The 19,771-nt window shown below is 44.3% G+C and overlaps 1 protein-coding gene across 2 annotated transcripts in view; it reads right to left on the reverse strand.

Annotated features, from left to right (window-relative positions):
• Positions 1–447: 447 nt before the first annotated feature.
• The window catches only part of tenm2a (teneurin transmembrane protein 2a), a 179,992-nt gene continuing 160,668 nt past the window's right edge, over positions 448–19,771 (reverse strand). For both annotated transcript variants that reach the window (XM_078261258.1, XM_078261257.1), the window contains 20 exons: positions 18,698–18,959; positions 18,147–18,414; positions 16,807–16,950; positions 15,587–15,836; positions 15,188–15,208; positions 14,866–15,095; positions 13,472–13,626; positions 13,062–13,163; positions 12,590–12,763; positions 11,651–12,288; positions 11,011–11,186; positions 8,750–8,985; positions 8,347–8,643; positions 7,547–8,104; positions 5,613–5,882; positions 4,734–5,144; positions 4,185–4,295; positions 3,795–4,062; positions 3,185–3,315; positions 448–2,804 (listed from right to left, as the gene is read on the reverse strand). In XM_078261258.1, coding sequence (XP_078117384.1) covers positions 2,067–2,804; positions 3,185–3,315; positions 3,795–4,062; positions 4,185–4,295; positions 4,734–5,144; positions 5,613–5,882; positions 7,547–8,104; positions 8,347–8,643; positions 8,750–8,985; positions 11,011–11,186; positions 11,651–12,288; positions 12,590–12,763; positions 13,062–13,163; positions 13,472–13,626; positions 14,866–15,095; positions 15,188–15,208; positions 15,587–15,836; positions 16,807–16,950; positions 18,147–18,414; positions 18,698–18,959 — 5,440 coding nt within the window. In that variant the 3' untranslated portion in view covers positions 448–2,066. The remainder of the gene's footprint in view (positions 2,805–3,184; positions 3,316–3,794; positions 4,063–4,184; positions 4,296–4,733; positions 5,145–5,612; positions 5,883–7,546; positions 8,105–8,346; positions 8,644–8,749; positions 8,986–11,010; positions 11,187–11,650; positions 12,289–12,589; positions 12,764–13,061; positions 13,164–13,471; positions 13,627–14,865; positions 15,096–15,187; positions 15,209–15,586; positions 15,837–16,806; positions 16,951–18,146; positions 18,415–18,697; positions 18,960–19,771) is intronic.

A 19,771-nucleotide genomic window follows, 5' to 3' on the forward strand; every position in this document is an offset into this window, starting at 1 on the left:
AAAAACCATTTCTTTGGAAGCACTTGGAGTTAACAGCCGTAATTGTAACGGCTACTTAAAAGCACATCAGAATCGATCGAACAGTCAGTGTAAAAAATATTGGTTTGAAAAAGAAAGCAATACATTTGAAAAGAGGAAAATGGTAGTTATGTGTGGTTGTGTCATTTATTTTGTTCACACAAGAATATCTGGGGCAAAAATGTAGCTATTTAGTGAGGCTCCATTGTTCAAAACAAGCAGACATCGTCTGCTTGTTTTGAACAATGGAGCTTTTTCCAGTACACCAACTACACCAACTACACTCTAAAGATTGCTTTGAACATAAATTGTCTTCAAACACAAAAGAACGAGATGAAAGTGAACTACACGCTGCTCAGTTGAAGTAAACAATTATGATTTATTGATAAGGTTCTCAGAAGAGTCTCGTTGCAGTGAATGTATACGAATCATCCTTAGATAATACTGATTTGGTACATTATGACATCCAGCACGAGTCTCTTCACAGTGAGAGGGATCCATTACTGCTACTGCTGTTGGGATCTAGGACAGAAATATCTCTGCTTCCAAACAAAAAAACAGTCAAAAACAACAAATTGGGGGTTGATATTGTAGATATGGAATATTAGAGTGCCACAAAACTCTATAGTAGTAAGACCAGCTAAAGATTTTGCACATTACAAGCCACTTCCTCTTAGAAATATAAAACTTGATATTCTGGACAATATTCTACTGTGCTGCATAAAGGTAGGTCTATACACTGTACATCGAAATATAGTTCGAAAAAACAGATTTCACAGTTTTAAAGACTTTATTTAAAGTATAAACCGCTTCTTTTTTTCTTTTTTTTAAACACTTTATTACATAAATTATTATTTTTGAGAGTGACTATTATTTGCCCTGGCAGCAAACTGAAATTAATACAAAAACAAAATGAACATTTCTTACATATTTTACAAAAGAAAATAAACTCATCCATTAATGTTCATTTGGAATAGAACTGGTGACTCATTCATGATTGTCATATAGTACTAAGAATAAATAAATAAAAAAGAATAAAATAAATACTAACTTAACATGTTTTTTTCCAGACTCCGTGAGTGGTGTGTTTGATCGTTCTGTACAGAAGTGCCTTGGTGAAAGTCTCACAATTCTACCGCGACTGAAACGTACAAAACTACGGCATCTACAATATACGCAACATCCTGAAATTCAGTGTAGTCGGACACATAGTAATATGATTCTTCACCCCATTTTAAAATAAACAATGCTGTGTGATACCACTGTCCACAAATATAGCCGTCACATTTTTCACTTTTATTTCTTTAAAAAGTTTATTTTCCATTAACAGTTTGGATTTGATCAAGGATGCCGTTAGCTTGTGTGTTGCTTGGTTGGATGTGTGCTGCCTCGGCAGCAGAGGACTGGTCCGCGGTGGACGATGGGAGGCCTGAGACAGGGAGACGACACGTAGTATTGGACCAACTTTTTAACATTGCCTTGTCTGTCGATCTTTATGATGTCCTCCATTGAAGTGTAGTTGTAATGGCTGCACTCTGGAGTGGCTTTGTCTCCACTTTGGTCCCTGTGCCTTCAGTGTCTATTAGAGACAGAAAAGCCTTCACCGCACGGGCCAACGCAGTACAACGCCACCGTGTGTTCAGTAGCTGTCATGGCCGCCGCTCTCAGTGTGACCCAAAAAATATGGGCGAAAATATCACTATCTTTTTTAAAAAGGGGAATCTTCTTATTCATTAAGCAAGAGTTTCTCAAAGTTCTTCAGTGCTTTTTCAGTTGTTGAAAGTTTTTTTCCGAAAAAGAAAAAGAAAAAAGAACCATTTGACTAAACTTTTAAATGTTTTGCCTGTGGCAGTAAAATGAACAATAATATGTTTTCTGATAAGTCATTCTTTTTCAAAAGTCCCTGCAGCTTTCCGTGAGTAACCCCGTGTGTTGGTTCATTCTCCATGGGTTTTGAGAGGAGTAGGGTTAAGGAGGCTGAGTAAGAAAAGAGGAGCAGGATCTAGAGAAGTGAAAGTGGGGAGAGAGGGCAGAGTCTGCCCTTGCTGTTACCTCTTGCCCATCTCGTTCTGTCTGAGGAACTGGACGTTGTTGCTGCTGTCAGCCAGTTCTGGATACTGCTCCACAGGCAGTACATAGTAGCCATCGTAGCCTTGTACTCTACCTGTGGTTAGGAGCTGCTGTCTCTCCCCCTCCGTCCAGACGCGATTGCCTCCCTTCCCATCCCTGGCCCGCTGCTGTTCCTTGGCCCAGGCCCCGGCCAAGGCTCTCTGCCTGGCCAGCTCCAACAGTCTTACCTTCTCTTCATCCACCACGTCCACAGCAAGCCCGTACCGAACACTCAGTACTAACGACGGAACTGCAAACTCCACAGTCACTCCTCTCCTCGAGCGGCCGCTCACCGTCACATTGATGCCGCTCTCCAGGGACTTGCGCCCGTTAGTGAGCCCCAGGGCCAGCAGGTCGCTGTCGGCAGAGCCAACCTTCACAAAGTAGTGACAGTCCTTCCCGTCTTGGGTGTAATGGGTGCCTTCCAGGTACTGGGCGCCATTTAGCACCAGAGCTACTTTACGGCTGTCGTCACTGGCCAAAGCGGACACGCCAGCCACCACTCGGCCTTCCTTCAGCGCCAGCATTACTCCTCGGCCTATAATGGGCGTGCTGGTGCCAAACCAGTGACCGGGCTTGTCCTTGCGTCTTCGGCGTTCCTTGTTGAGGAGACGTCCCTCCAGGGCCATGAAGGCCTGGTTGTGACGCTCTGCTGCCTGCTGCACACCAGTGATGAGCTACATGTGAACAAGAAGGAAGCCTTTTCACTTTGTTGAAAGATATACAGTGACTGGAACACCTTTTTTTAACTTTCATTTTATATTTTTCCTTTAGATTGCACATTTTAAATTTCTTTAGTTTTCTATACTGTTTGGTTTTGCCTCACTTTTGCACTACTTAGAATGTATTTATTATATTGTATTTATTTTGTGCTTATTGCACTGTGGGTCGGAGAGAAACGTATTATTCCTCTATATGTCTGGCACATACTTTGAGAGAATTGACAATAAATTTGACTTGACTGCAACTTAGAAACATTGCTGTGAAAGATGACTGGTATCTGTATGACTATCATGGGGTTAATATCAGCTTTGGTTCCCAGCTCAGCGCTCCGTACCTGTCCGTTCTCGCAGTGCTGGGTGGCCTGAAGCTCGTATGGCGGCTCCACAAAGTAGAGCGAGTGTCGAGGGAAGCCTGGGATTATGTTACTGAGCTGGAAGCCAAACATCACCAGCCAGCTCTTCACATCTACAGCAGACAGGAGGGAAATTAATTAGCTGAATGACAAATTTAAACATAAAATAGTGAAAGTGTGTTTGCTTGTTTGACTCATCTGGTGTTATACAAAGCTGTCAGCTACTGTGCCATCTGCAGTACACTTTTACTTGCATAAAACTATGTTTTCCGTAACTCTGCTGCACATCAGAGATATCTGAGACAATGTCAGGACACAACAAGCTAAGTTGTGCTTGTTTTGGAGATGCGATTGAACTGATATTACCTTATCTGCTGTCTGGCCATTACAGCATGGGTGTTACCTGACTATTCTGCTGTATCCACATTACATTCTTGAAAATAATATATTTTTAAATGCCAAGGGGAAATGGGCAGCTTTGAATAAAACTCCAGCCACTTACAGAGTAAAAATATGGCTTAATTATGTAGAAATATTCATACCACAGAATTCAACATGTCCACCACCACATTAATACATATTAATCCTCTACCTGTGACATAATTTTTGACATCCAGCATGTCACTGAGGGGGTTGTTGTTCTTGAACATGTACAAATTAAACGGAGAGGGATCTTTCCCTATCTTGGGCCAGATGCTGTAGTCGGGCGAGGTCCAGCGCCCGGCCAAGACGTCGTAGTCCCGCTGGGTGAAGTGGACCAGCTTGGTCAAGGGGTCGTAGAGACCACCGTGGAAACCGACCACCAGCTGGAATTCGGGGTTAGAGTCCAGGTACACTTCACCGTAGGCTGTGTACTGCACCTGGGTGACACACGCAGAGTCGCTTTGCTTAAGAAGCCTTTACATATGCAGATTTGTTTTTAGTACAGTGTTTGTAGCAGTAATCATTGCAAATAAAGTGAGAGTCAAACTTTGTGTGTTACCTGTTTGATCATTTGTCCATTGCTGCTGAAGACAGCCAGCGGTGTGCCAGTGTTGTCCGAAGCTATGTAGTATTCCTCTCCACTGCTCACCTCCATGGCAAACAAATGTCCCTGATGACGAGAAATTCAGTTCATTTACATTATGCTTTAGGATAAGTTTTGGCCCGCCACGGTATTTGACATGCTCAGTCTTAATCTCCTCTTAATTTGAAAATGCTGTAAAATCCTATATCCCATAATCACTACAAAATTTACATATTGTGCAGCTAAAAAGTACTTAATCTGAGTTTTACGGCAATGAAAAGCACAGTGCTGGTAAACGTCCTTATTAAATTACATACGTAAGTTTTACCTACATCAACATTTATTTTTAGCCCGTGGCCTTCCATCCAGGTACATTTTGGCCCTTCATCTGAAAGAATTTGAGCCCCTCTGCTTTAGGATAAGGTTGAACGGCTCTAACGGCAATATCTATCAGTACTCAGGTTTCCAGGAAAACATGAATCTATATATGCTGATTTGTTGAACATCTATGTGCACCAGGCCTACCTGCAGGTCGTAGTAGAGTGAAGAGATGTCCGAGCTGGAGTGGTTGAAGATGTGTGTGACCCTGGTTGGGTGGTTGAGGTCAGCATAGAAGAACTGAAGGTGCTGTCCCAGGCTGTTCCTCGTTGACACCCTGCGGCCCAGCCCGTCATAGTGGTACACCACGCTCCAGCCGCCGGGGCCTCGGTTGTAGGCCCTCAGTAGCTGACCTTTGGAGTTGTAGTCAAAAACATCGGAGCCGCGCTGGCTGAGGTAGCCGTCTTCGTCCAGGCGGTACTGGACATCTCCCAGGCGCGTGATGCGGTCTCTGAGGTCGTAGCGGAGTGGCAGGATGCGGGCACTGTTCCCGGGGTTCAGCAGATGGAGGTTGCCGTTCAGGTCGTAGCTGTAGCGCCAGGTGGACCAGTCATTCACCTGGATGAAACAAAGCGGTTTAAGGCTCTTTTTTTTCTTGTTATTCTGTTACTGACTGGTCTTTTTGTTGTGTTGTCTTTTCTTTTTTTCAATTTACAGTAGGTATGTATATATAATAATTCCTTTTGTTGTACTCTTGTTCTTATCATTATCCTTTTTTTATATATAGATAGATGCTCTTTCAAAATTGACTCATGCTATTTACCTGTTTTCAGTTTGTTACTATCTGCAGTGTCTTATGTGTCTTGTTGTTTAGTCTTTGTTTCTATACAAAAAGGGAACTGGTTTGTATCTATAACTCTGAATGCCAATTGTACTGTATGTCTCTCCACAACTCAATAAAGACAAATGGGGGGAAAAAACAAGGCGGTATGTAAATTTGATTTGATGAGTTTTCACCTATTGGAACCCTAACCACGCCCTGACAAAAAGTCCACAATATACCAACTCTCCACCTAAAATACTCACCTTGACACCGCTGAGCTGTCCGTCTCCATCATAATCATAGCGGTACTGAGTGGTGTTGGCGTAGGGCCCAATTTTGAGCTCTCTCTTCACCACCCGTCCCATGCTGTCGTACTGCACCGTCATCCAGTACATAAGCGAACGGAAGATCTCGTACTGGACCTCCTTGATGCGACCATGGGTGTCAAAATGCTTACTCAGCGTCATAACGGCGGTGGTGATGATCTGATTAATGTCGTAGTAAATGACCCCAAACTTTCCAAAGTGCTCCACCTGTAGGTGGAACGGTTTAGAGAAAAGGTGAGTCAAAGTGGCAGCCAAAGAAGGAATCTTTGGCGCCCCCCAAAGAGGTTTCAGCCAGCCCCAAAGGAAAATCACCAACACCACAAGTGCTGTCAAAATAGACCTGACCCTCCTTTAACCAGCAATACATTTTGGATGACCCTGCAAAATGATTGGGAGAAAAGGGATGACCCTCCCCAACCATTTATTGTACTGGTTTGCGCTTGGAAAAAATTTACAAATTCCCATTGTTTTTTACAGCCATGACAGACATGAGTTAACCTCTGCATTCTCATCTTGCACATCCCACTCCTCTGTTATGGTGGGGGGGCCATTTCAGTAAATTTACTCACTAACATTGTTGTGGAAACACAATAAGCATGGAAACTAAATGCACACTTCCTGCATTACTGCATTACTTCAAATACTAAGTTACTCCTCTAGTAAACTAGTATTCACATGAAATAAAACAATAAAACATTGAGACAAAGGTTCAGCAAAGGTTGCTAATTCAACACTGGTTGCTATGGACTCGTCACTATGCTTCCTCAGTCATTGTATATTTTAGCATAGGTAAGCTTGCCGAAGCTGAACATTATCCAAAACTCCATTTCTCGGATGAGCGTCAATTTGGGAGCTTGTATGTTACCACTCCTTCCTTCTCAAATGCCTTGAAAAGGCTGTCGTTTGCACATTTTCACAAATAATCACAAATAATCACCGGGACTGAAAGGATATACCTCCCGTCTCATGCCTTCCCGGCTGCCGGCTGGTGCTGTCTGCGGCGTGAGTTTCGGCTTTTCAAAATAAAAGCTTGCGTCTGGTCAGCTATGTTTTCGTACAGTGTTTTGGATGTTTTGAACTAAACAGTACGGCAATAATGGTAATGATTTCATCAGATGTCTTAGTCACAACACGATTGGGCTAGCAAAGCAGTTTTGTGTGCGAGCGGGATTTATTCAGTTTGAGAAATCCCACGGTCTCTAAAGCTACAGGTCTGGCTGACTAAACAGGGAGGGAACCATCTGCTAGCGATAGGAGCCGAGACTGAGAGAGCTACATGGAGCTACATGGATAAATACGCACCAAACAAGACACTTTGAAATGTTGCTCTTCTCATACAAAAGTTGGGTGACCCTCCCCCTTAGGCTAAAAAAAAATGGATGACCCTCCCCTCAACAAAGAGTAAAAAGACATGACCCTCCCCTATTTTCCTCCGGTGGTCCATTCCATAAATACCGAACGGTCCCTAAGAACTAAGAATAAAAATAACAATTCACATCCTCTCTAAATGTGTTTAAGAGCAATTTACCAAACAACCGTTAACAAGCAGAACAAAAAAAGAATAGGAGAGTTAATAACTCTCACGGTTATTCATTTAAATATTAATATCATTTTTTAACCAGTTTTGTTAACTGGGGTTCATTAACTCAAGCATAATATACTATATTTTATTATTAAATATATTCATATTTTTCTTTATTAAATTGCATAGATTTCTGTCTGCCATAGAATTCATTGCCTTTACTGTACGTGGACCAGTAATGCTTACTGCCCCCCCCATTATGAGCCAGGAAAAACCCTGAGTTAGTTTTGTAAGTTAAATTATTTTGTACATCATTGCTTAAAAGACATAGAAAAGTAGACTGGAGCACCTTTCCAGAGATCTCGTCGTATCGGTAGAGGTCCACGGGCAGCGGCGTCTCACTGATGACCGGCTTCATGCTGGCGATACGGAAGCTGTTGTCGTGGTAGGTGTAGTCGAACCTCGCGTTGACCATTCCCTCCTCACTGAAGCGGTAGATCTGCTTGTCGATGAGCGGGCCCATTTTGCGATAGCGGATGGTGCAGGAGAAGCCCCCACTCTGCAGGTTGACCATCTTCAGCACGCCAGCTGTCTCGTCGTAGCCGAAAGTGACGGCGGTGCTGTCGTACACGATCTCGGCCAGCTTTGCCAGCTTGCCGTACTTGTAGAGGACCCGGCGGCCGGTGCCCAGGTAATGCGTGGCCTGAGGTCGGCCGTCCTCGCTGAAGTCGTGGATGATGGAGGCGTTGCTCTCTGGGGGGTTGTAGGTGTTGCGGATGTAGCCAACTGACACGTGTGTGAACATGGTGTGGCGGGCCACGCTGGGCATGGTGACAGCTGTGACCCGACCTGAGGCGTCAAACTCAAAGACGTACTGTCTCTGGCTCTGCAGCAGCAGCACCATGGACTGGAAGCAGAGAGAGGGAGGCAAAATCCGGATTAATATAATTGCATTATCAATGGATGACTTGCCTCCTGTGAAATAGCACAAGCATTCATCTTCTCTCAGCTGACAAATCTGAATCTTCATAACCATGAAAATGATGTATTACTTCACTCAATTCTGCAATTCAAATTGCTCTCCGTTCTTGCTATTGCTTCGGCAAGATTTGATACCAAGACGACAACTTTAAAGACAAATGTGCTTACTTTGTCAAGGTAGCTGTAGCTCCACACCTTCCCGTCCACGAAAGAACGAGACAAGATGCGTCCCTGGGGGTCAAATTCGGTCCTCTCACTCATGCTCCCCCTCTGCAGCCCGACAAGCTGTCCAGTGGTAGAATAGGACACATTGACCACTGCCAGGCTGCTGCTGGGCAACCACATCGCAGGCCGGCCCTGAGCATCGTACATGATGCGCAGCGTGAACTTTCGGTGGTCATCGTAAATCTTCTCGGTGCGCGTGTTGCGGTCAAAGTCGATGGAGAGAAGATTGCGACCATGAGCCTGCAGAAAAGGGAAAAAGGAGAGGTTCATTTCAGGAAATGTTATTATTATTAACTAGCCCGCCGCTGACACATAAAAAAAAAAAGAAAAAAAAAAGCCAACTCACTCTAAGCTTTCTCCCAAACACTGTGATCTTGCCCTTAGTCTGCTCCTTGCGCAGGCGCCATTCAATGGAGTTGAGGCCGTTGTCAGTGGGCAGGGTGATATTCCTGCGACCAATCGTAGGGCTGACAGAGCCTGCCAGGATGTGGGGCTCTGTGTGAAAGCTGATGCCCATACCATTGGCGTACATCACTCTCAGAGTCCCATTGTTGCACAGCTGGTAGCTGTTCCTCACCTGGTCTGTAGGGGGAGACAGACAGGTATAAAAGAAAGCAGCCAGTTAGTGTGAGCATAACATATACATGCACTTATCTACACAGTTATCTGCCAGCATGTTTTTTATATAATATATATATATATATATATATTATTTTTTTTTATAAATATAATAGCATAAAAGTGAGCATAAATTAAATGAACTCAAACTCAAAAAAACATTATTATATATACATTTTTGTATTTCAGGATTATTGAGCAGGGACAATGCACACTAATAAAACATAACAAAAATAATGTGCCAGAATTAGCTAGGCTATTTTACATCTGCTGTCCCTGGACTGGTGGTAAAGGGTCACCCTAAATAGATAAAAAGATGGATGACTTTTGGCCTTTGCCTACCAGCGTCCGACAGAACATCCATGTTGTAAGAAAAGCACTTTAGATACAAGGAAATAACATTTAAAGGGGTTTTATTTTATAAGATTTGTGTGTTTATATGTCCTTCTGCCTGAAAAATGAAGTTTACTAGAAAAGGAAAAGTCAGATCCTAAGCTGTCAGTAAGAACCAGATGATGTCCATAAAATATTTATGATATCCTGATTCCTCTTCGTATAAACTCCAAAATATTCTGAATGAAAATAGTCAGGCTAAACTCCCTCCACAATCTCCCTATCTCTACAATTTAATGACTCACTCACTCGCAAACACAAGAATGGAAACAGATAAGCCCGTGCCTAATGCTGAGACAAAATGTCTCCCTCAGATATGTGAAAACAGCCGTCCTGACCACAATGATGTGATTGAAAGTAAGATAAAATTGTTTTCGGTTCAGAAATATCTGGCAGATACAGCTTTTTTATTTCATTTACAAAAGGTTAGGGGATCAGATGGTGTCTCCCTTTGAAGCATCGCCATAAATGACAGTAATCCATAAGGCCAATTTGTAATAAAGCTCCAGGCACATTTTAACAATGCCTCAAACAGACAAGTGAAGCTTTTTTCCATTGACTTGGAAGCAACAGCCTTTAGATAAATCTTCTCTGCTCTCTCTGTCTGAACGACCTCGTAATAAAACAGAAGCGAGGGAGTGGGAAAGAGAGAGACAGAGAGAGAGAGAGAGAGAGAGAGAGAGAAATGAGGGCTTGGGGGCCAACAAGAATTCACTGTGCAGGAGTTAATGAAGAGAGTGAGAAAGAGCGGAAAAGAGAGGGAGATGGTTAAGTGAGTATGTCAGCAGAGAGCCGTGCTGAAACCCACACAGTGCGGTGGAAACCTTAAATGACTTACAGCTCTGTGAACAGCTCTCCTCTTTTCCTCCTGCAACGCAGGTGGATCCCTGAATACATCTACAACTTATTCTCTCGGAGGCCTTCAGACTTATATACCCAGTCTGCATTCATACTTCTGTCACGCCACTGGTCAAGAAAAGGGAGAAAATGATTCTCCGTCTTCTCTAAACAGACCAAATAAGCTCAGGGATCATGGGAACTGGTTGAGAGCTGTATTTGTATGTCGGTGCGTATATGTGTGTGTGTGTGTAAGAGGAGAAAGCTTGAGGGATGAGGAGGATTCACTCTGCATGAGTTAATGAATTTTGCTGTGATGATATTCAAAAGCAGGATGATCCCAGCTGGGATTAACAACTATATATTGGTAATTTTACTCCATGAGAGGGAGCGTAAGAGGGCTGGATGTGGGTAGGGAAGGAAAATAATCTCCTGGAGCTTGCACATAACTGAGTGAAAATTACAAGACTTTCAATTAGAGTCGGCAGGCCGGCGCATATTTACCATCACAGAAGGCGCCTATGTTTTTGAATACTAAGATTAGGTACTTTTACAGTCTGCGTGTATCTCGCCAAAGCATCGATAACATATAAGCAGATCTGCTGCTCTATAAATAATTAACATATCAATTGATATTGCATTCTGATTCATATTTCCCTATGCTGATGACTTGAGCCCAGCATTGAGACCATTTCATAATTCATTAACCGGCTAGTTTTTTCCACTGCACGTGCTGTATGTGCTGAGTGTGTTTCTTACCTTGCACCACAGTGTACGACGCTTCAACGGAGGACAGGTTGGTGATGACGGTGACATCATCGTCTCTGCTGGAGCTCTCAATGTCGATGTTGATGGAGCGCTCAATCTCGCGGTGGAGGCTCGTCACCATGCCTGTCGGGTATGTGACGTTGGTCAGGCGACCCTCGCTGTCGTACCTGGGAGATGGGAGATATAATATATATATTATAATATATAAAATATAATATTATAATGAGGGTGATTGGCGAGGGAAGGACACGCTCATATTTGTACTGCATACATGCTGTGCTGCACAATCAAAGACACACACAACCCACACACACACACACACACACACACACACACACACACACACACACACACACACACACACACACACACACACACACACACACACACACACATTCTCTCTCTGCCGGAGAGGAACATAAAGTCATCTTTGAGGAGCTGGCTGTAGTTATAAATGCTAACACTGGAGGGCAGCAGCACACTGTGTGAGGTGTCACATTAATTATTTGGAATGCAAGAGAACATGATGAACATAAAACCTGTGAAAGTCATTAATTTTGTATTTCAGACATGTAGAAAAGTGGTGGAAATGTACAAATACACATTCAGACAGACAAAAAAACCCACTCACTGGTAAAAGGTGGTCCATCCAGTCTCATCAGCTTTGGTAGCCAGGAGGCCTGTGTTGCCACTGTAGCCCATCAGAGCCACCTCCTGGCCCAGGGCTGACACACTGCGCAGCCCTCCGGTGGGGTCCAGTCCCAGGGTCACCACTTGATTCTCGGGCAGCAGCACCAGTCTGAGCAGGCCGGCCCCTCCTCCCTGGGCCTGGCCGTCCCTTCTCACCTTCACTGTATTGTTGCAGTTATCTGCCAGCATGACCAGCTCGTCGTCAGGACCGTAGGTGAAGTTGTAAAGTGGCTCCCCAGTCACCAGGCTAATTGTCTGGATGTGAAGCCCCTCCCCATTGAAGACATACAGCTCCTGTTCCCTTGGCGATGCAACCTCATACTGCGCAGACCCTCCGTAGCCCACGCTGGAGATGGCAGGGCCGGGCCGGTTGGCTCGCACAGCTCTGATGCGTATGTTGTTGAGGTCTGCAATGAAGAGTGTCCCATCGGGGGACACAGCCAAGGAAGTGGGGGAGTTCAAGCCGGCGTCGGGGGCGTAGCCGTCATCACCATAGAAGCAGTTGCAGTTGACGTCGTTCTTGCAGTCGCAGTCGGAGGCAACGCCAGCCAGGAGAGAGATTTCTCCGTTAGTGCTCACCTAAGAACAATGCACAGACAGAAAATGGAAGAGGAGAGCCATTTAATGATGAGATTGGGTGAAAATGTATCACCAAAAGCACAATTAATTTGGAGTTATCAAAACAGAGAGAATGGAGAAAAAAAACAACATTAAAGTGCCCGGAATGAATGTAGTGTCTGGAGATCTGAAACAATCTCAGAATATATTAAAAAGCACCCACACAGCTTGACCAGCTGTGCTAACCAACAAAACAAGTTTAACAAATACATTATAAAAACAACCACACAGCCCAACAACTGTGTACAGCTCCCTCTCGTACCTGTCGAACTCTGTTGATCTTTTTCTCATCCGTCTCAGCGATGTAGAGGATGCCGGTGTGGGACAGGGCGATGGCTGTGGCGCTCTCTAGGGCCGCATGTATAGCCAGCTTACTGAGGCTGTAGTCAATACCTGGCACCTGACAATGCATGGGCCGACCTGCGATGATGCTGACCTGTAGGCAACAACAGCGAATGTCACATCTATCATCAAAAGAATGCTAATAATTCCACAAACGTGGAGATCAGTGGTTTGCTCTTGAAACAGTGCAGATGAAACTTTCCATAATGAAGTAAGATTCCAGAAAGTACAATATTCCAAGAGCTAATTAATCAGTAATGCCAAACTTAGAAAACTTTATTAGAATATGACATTTTACTTCAAAACAAGCTTTAGTAAGCCTAATTGGGACTAAATCCTGTCAAATCCACCCTAAGGGTTTAGCAAGGGTGATCAAGCCTTAGGGTACAGACCTGGTGGTTCTCAGTGATGCGTAGGATGACATTGTTTTCCAGGACATAGAGAGAGTTGTCCATGGGGTTCACTGCTAAGTCTGTGGGCCACTCGAGACGCACCTAGTAGGCAGAAACAAAAGTTACACATAAGTTAATATCTATGCTGAGGGAGGCGTTTTGAAAGGATGCCAAGGTTCAGACAAGTCTCTTCTTCACTTTTTTAAGTGACTGCAGTCCTCATTCTCTTTTGATCCATTCATTTATCCATGGACTCTTTAATCCCTCCCTAAATCAGTCTCTCCCTGACCTCCTGGCTGGCGCCTGTCCACACAATCGTCATAGCTCAGCACTCACGGGAGCTGTTAGACGATCATCTATCACACCATCGCCTCTTGTCTCTCCTGTACTTCCCTCCGAAACAGTCGTACCTGGCTGACGTCCATGCTGGAGTCACAGCTCAGCGGCCGTACGGTAGTCAGATCGTTGGCCCCCAGCAGAGTGGAGATGATGCCGTTCTGGTCCACCTTACGGATCATGGTGGCATCCACAAAGTACATCAGCCCATTTTTATCCACTGCGATACCTGTCAAAGCAGAGATGAACACAGTGAGTGACGACTCATAACTCAAACTCTGCGGGGCATTTTAAGTCAATTAAACTTCACTCTTTCCACTGGCTGAAAACAGATCACAGCCCTGACAACTGAATTGCTCGATATTTCATTGAATGAGAGGGAACAAAGTGATGGAAGGGGCATTGAACTGTAAGAGAAAGTGTTAGTTTTGGGATGAGTCATCGGGTTGCGGAGCTGAGCTCATGCTCCTCCCAAAGGGCAATTGTAGACTGCAAGCAGATTCTATAGAAAGGCAAGTGATCTGATGCACTTCACCTCCTTCCTCGGTTTTCCCCTCACTGCTTCCACCTTTCTATCTTTCATTTGTTTTTGCCTTTCTCTCTTTTAGCGTTTACCAGTGGTGCTGCTGTGTCAGCCCCGTCGTTCTAACAGGCAGCAAGCATTCAGACAGGAGTGTTTGTTTGAGGCAACTCTGCCCCAAAATAACTTCTAGACACACTGAGATACACAACAACAGATATAGCGAAGGGCACTGTGTAAATGAGAGAGAGAGAGAGAGCGAGAGAGAGAGAGAGCGAGAGACAGAGAGAGAGAGAGAGAGAGAGAGAGAGCGAGAGAGAGAGAGAGAGAGAGAGAGAGAGAGAGACAGAGAGAGAGAGAGAGAGAGAGAGAGAGAGAGAGAGAGAGAGAGAGAGAGAGAGAGAGAGAGAGAGAGCGGTAGGGAGAGAAAGACAGAGAAGGAGAGAGGGCAAGATGATGTGTGCTGGCTGACTTTCCCTGAGAAAGGTAATAGGGCATCAGTAGCTCATTGTCTTCTCCTATCTCTCCCATCTTCTCTCACAAACACTCACACACATATTGTACATATACTTACATCTGCAGTCTCACATGTACACACACTCGTGTCACAGACAGGAAATGTGACAGTGTGACATCCTTGACAGTTTGGTGTCACAATGTTCTAAGATCCAATGATCACAAAAATAATTCCATTAATAAGTTTAACATTAACCTGATTTATAACCTCCTTCTGTGTCTGTCCTGCTTTAGTTGAGTCACGAGACGAGCACATTGTATGAAAAAGAAATTCTATAAATAATATAAAACAGAGAAAAGCAGCAAACCATCACATTTTTAGGAGCAGGAATCAGAGAAAGTCAACATTTTGCTTTATAATTGACTAAAATGATTATTCAATCATCAACATCATTTGTGATTCACTTTCTAGACTCTTTGCCACTGGCTCACCTTTGGGGCTCATGAGTGTAGCTTCAGTGGCTTTACCGCCATCCCCACAGCGCTCATCAAAGGGCAGGCACTGCTCCCCTGTCCCCGCCACGACCTCCGCATTGTCCGACAGCAGCCGGCCTCCCGTTAACGATCGAACGCGGTAAATTCTGCGGGAGTTGGTGTCCGAAATGAACAAAGCCCCAGATACTGGATCCACTGCCAGGAAGTACTTATGGGTTGGGTTGTTACTGAGGTGAGAAAGAAAAAAAAATATAGCTTGATTTTTATATTATAAATACGTTTGCTATTGTTGTTGGAATATGCATCATAAGGATCTTACCTGTGTCTGAAATCTTTGTTCCTTCAAGGGAGAAAGCACAACAAAACAAATGTTAATTCACACAGTCACAGTCTGTGGAAAGCAACACAAAGCTGGCTGTGGTGTGAACAGCAAAATCTAACCATGGGTAAGAACACCCTGGAGAAATGGTATCTAGTACAATGTGTAATTCTACCTCAATCCTACCATCCCCACTGTCTCACCTTACTTTATCTGTTTCAGTGGAGGACTAAATCCTACATGTTCAACGTACTGAAAACATCTAGTATTTCCCTCCTCATCTTCTCCTGCCATCTGACTTTAATCTAACCAGCTCTTCTTATAACTATCAGTATTTTTCCTGCAAAACCAAAACACCTCTAAATCCCAATCTGCTTGTATAATTGATTACTCTTTTACCTTAATTCCAGGATGCCAGTTGTGTTCATAGATGGGTAGACCTTGCGCACAAAGTTGAGATCTCCGACATAAAGGCTGCCATCGATTCCCATTGCCAGGGCGACCGGTGCCAATAGCTTGTTGCCGTCTGCCAGGCCGTTACAGCTGGGGCAGGAGATACTGCGCCTCCGTCCGTTTCCCATGATGCTGGTTACTACCGGGGGCTGCTCAGTCACAAAGATGTTCTCACCACTTCCCTTGTGAAGGATGCCTGGACAGGAGAGAGGGTGGAGAGAAACACAGATCCGGGATCATTATTTTCAGTTACAGTATCGTTGGTAGCATTACTGTAACATTGATGTGTGCGTACAGTACATGTGTATGTGTATTAATTTGATCTGTATATATGTGTATTCATTTGTATGTGCTTTTGTTCCCTCTGTCAAAGCACTTTCAAAACTATTGTTTTTAAAGGTGCTATATAAAGGAAAGCTATTATTATATTATTGTTATTAGAAGCTGAGAGATTATACAACGATATGATTGGCAATGTCTGTCTGTCGATTGGTCCACCACATTGGTCAAGACTGAAATATCTGATCCTCTGAATGTTCACCTCGCACCACCATGAGGTTAACATTTGTGTGAAAGTGTCAAATGTCTTGACAAATAACGGATGGATTGCCATGAAATTTGGTGCAGACCTTCATGTCCCACTGACGAACTGTAATGACTTTGGTAGTAAGTAAAACAGTGTAGCGTTGCATCATTCTCGGGAAAAACTCATTCCACATTACTCTACTGTACAGCAGGCTGACATCAGGTGATGAGGACAATGGAGGTGTGAATGCATTCTCCCACTTCTAAAAACACCTCCCTGGTTCTCCAGTTTCCAGTGTCCATTCCATTAGCACGTCGATTGTCACAGTAGGTGAACAGGTGCATCTGCCTATTCATTTTTCCATGCTTTTTAGCATCTACTAGGGTAGAGTCAAACTAGGTGAGACAACACAAGCTCTTCCTGTGAAAATCCTCACTGAGGTAAAAGTAGGTGCCTAGCAATTCCATGTGAACCACAGGAAGCACAGTTTGGTATACTTCCTCCTCAAGACAATAGCACATTTTGTGAGATATACAGTACTGTAAACCTGCTACACATGGGGGACTGGCTAAATATAAACTAGAAGGAAATACTGGATAAGCCTGTGTGAGGGAATATACAGGTGTTTGTGTGTACGTACCGCTGCGTGTGTTTAGTATATGATGCTTGTCGAGTGACCAGCCGCCCAGACTGGTGGGATCCAGTTCATAGCCTTGCAGAATGGCCGTCCTCTTCTCCCAGAGGATGAGACTGGCACAGGACTCGTACTCATAGCCCACTGACACTACATATAGGAGAGGGGAGAAGCGAGAGAAATAGAGAAAAATGACACAAAAAGAAGTGATGGAAAAAAAAAAAAAAAGAACAGAGAATACATTAACGTGAAATAAAACAGAGGAAGAGAGGTTATGCAAAGCTTCATAAGAGCATAACCTCCCAAGTTCATTCAAGTTGTGAAATGTGTGATACACGGAGAAGCTAGTTAGCACCTGCACCAAAAACTGCACTCACACCTGACTAACACTCTCATATGCTGCTAAATTAATTAAAAACCTTGTTAATTGGACAGATTGCCCAGAGGCCCTTTAAACCTACAGGCCTCACATTGGTTTCCGTGGTGAAAACTTCACCAATCATGTACATGTGCTGACAGAGTCTCAGCTGACTTGGCTAAATTTAAAAACAAGGACAATGATTTAGGATGAGGTAGCCTGTTTGTTTACATGTGTATGTATATGCTGTATGCGTGCATGCATGTGTCTGTTGTTGTGTTACAACTTGTTAAAAGGAAAAGTGTGTTAACACATCGACTCCCACTTGAGTCCCAGTGAGAGTGCTGTTGCCAGCACCTTTTCAGCTTCACTGCAAACAATAATGTAGTATACTGTACCTGCGTCTGTATCCACGCCTAGCAAAACATAACCTAATCGTAAACCATGTATGTGCTTTATAATCTTCGAGAAATGTCAAATTCCAGTCACTCTAGGAAACTATTGGATCTTTTAGTGAATGTAATTTCCCAAACAGTATGCCCCTCATGATTTTAGTCCACACTGAAGCCCCAGATGTCCACTGCATCTGTGGCCTGACAGCAGTGTTTGGCTGACAGCATCTGTGAGCGACTGTGACAGCAGAATGTAATAGCACTGAGGCTCCCCTGGACTCCTGCTTACTGCTCCAGTAGCTAACTGCTAACTCACCCTGATGGCTAATAACCCTTCACCAGTTACGGCTGGCTGGCTGAACCACACGCGGCTTCAATGAGAAATAGACGTATAGAAGAAAAAAAAGCACTTAACTGTGGCTATACTGCGTAGTGGATGGAGGCCGGGTTTCCAGTGTATTATCTCTCCCTGAGGACCCCTAATTAGCACTCTCTCTCTCTGTCATAGCCACTGCTGACTTACTGGTAAAGTTTCTACGCCACTGGAAAAAAAAACAACCAACACAGCTTCTCTTCCATCCATCCCTTCCACTCACCAACAGCTTCAGAAAGCCCGTAGACCCTCTGCCCATATGCGTCGGTCTTATCCCAGATGTAGGTGTAGGCCAAGTTGGGTGAGGCGTGGAACCACTTCTGGAAGAGGTGGCCCTCCACTGCTACCATCAGGTGAACCTTCAGCAGGCCCATGGACACCACGGCTGGCGTCATGGTCACCTTGAGCAGGGAGCGGTATCCCTGTGTCCTGGAGCTTAGGTAGCACAGCTTTAGGCTTGTGCCAGGCACCTCGATCTGCTCATGCAGCACCTGGAAGACAAAGAGAGAAGATGACAGGAGAGTGGGATTAGGGGGGATTAGACAGAGAGGGAGTAATGGGGGTCACGCTTCCACTGACGGCTGAAGGACAAAAAAGGGAAAAAAACAATGGAGGAAATAAAGAAATTGAGGAAGGAGGGAGCGAATGGGGGGAAAAGCTATGGAAGCGAAAGGAGAAAGAGCGCTACAGGAGACAGGCATATAAGAGAGTGGGAAGAGAGCAAGGGAACCAGAAGGGAGATTAGCCGGCTGCCAGAGGTCAGTGGTACTGCACCTGTGTCTCCGGTATGATGGGTTTCTCCCCTGGCTTGGAGCTGAAGAAGGAGGAGAGAGGGGATGCAATCACAAGAGGGTCAGGCCTGACGAAGCCGCTCAGGTCACAGCCCGGGATCGTGTTCTCTTCTGTCTTAAGCACCAGAGTGTCCATAGCATAAAACTGGCTCCAGGGCAGCCACACGGTGCGCTCCTGGCTCAGGAAGGGGGCGCGCTCGAACCGCAGAGTCAGTGATGCACCACCGTTAGCTATCAGGTCAAACCTGGAGAGGTTTGCAAGAAGAGGATGGGAATGAGGTACAGATGGGGACGTGTTGTGATGGACGATCACTGACAGTGTTTGTTTCTTCGAACATAATATTTACTCCACTGCTTTAATTCATCAACAAAAAAACACCTGGAATAGATTTTTCAAAATTATTGCATAATGTTACGCCAGTTTTACAACAAAGACATCTAGACAGGCTGTCTAGACAACAGTTTAAGGTCTGAAATATAAATAGCACAATGTTAGAACACTGATCTCTACGTAGAAGCGATTTTATTAGATGTTCTTTAACCTTTTGTCTTCAAATTATGATTAACAGCTGTGGGTTGATGATTGAGATAGAAACAGGTCATGTCCATGTTTGCCATGACAAATGGCCAGAGCTTTGTACGTGTCTGGAACTGCTGCGGCCAAGAGCCTTGAACAACTTGAAGAAAATAGCACTCATCAAAACTAAACAAGGTCAGACAGGGACATCAGAATATGTTCATTCAAGTCACAAGTCTGTGAAACTGGTGGGTAACTGCCTCTGAAATACAAGGTTAATTGAATGTTACTAGAAGTTCAGATGCTCCAGCGTCAGCTCGGCCTAACTGGAAGGAAATGCTGCAAAGAAAGCACTGATAAAGGGAGGAGACGGGGACAGGAAACACAGAAACCGCACATTTAATAAGTGGAGGTCGGTCTAAAGAACCAATAAATCACATTTTGAAACAACATGTTACAGATGTCAGCCATACTTAAATTCAGTATAACTTGCAGGGGGAAAATTGGACAGACAAGTCAAACTAAAGCAGCCTAAAACTC

Source organism: Sander vitreus, chromosome 10 (genome assembly GCF_031162955.1).
Source record: "Sander vitreus isolate 19-12246 chromosome 10, sanVit1, whole genome shotgun sequence".
Lineage (NCBI taxonomy): Eukaryota > Metazoa > Chordata > Actinopteri > Perciformes > Percidae > Sander > Sander vitreus.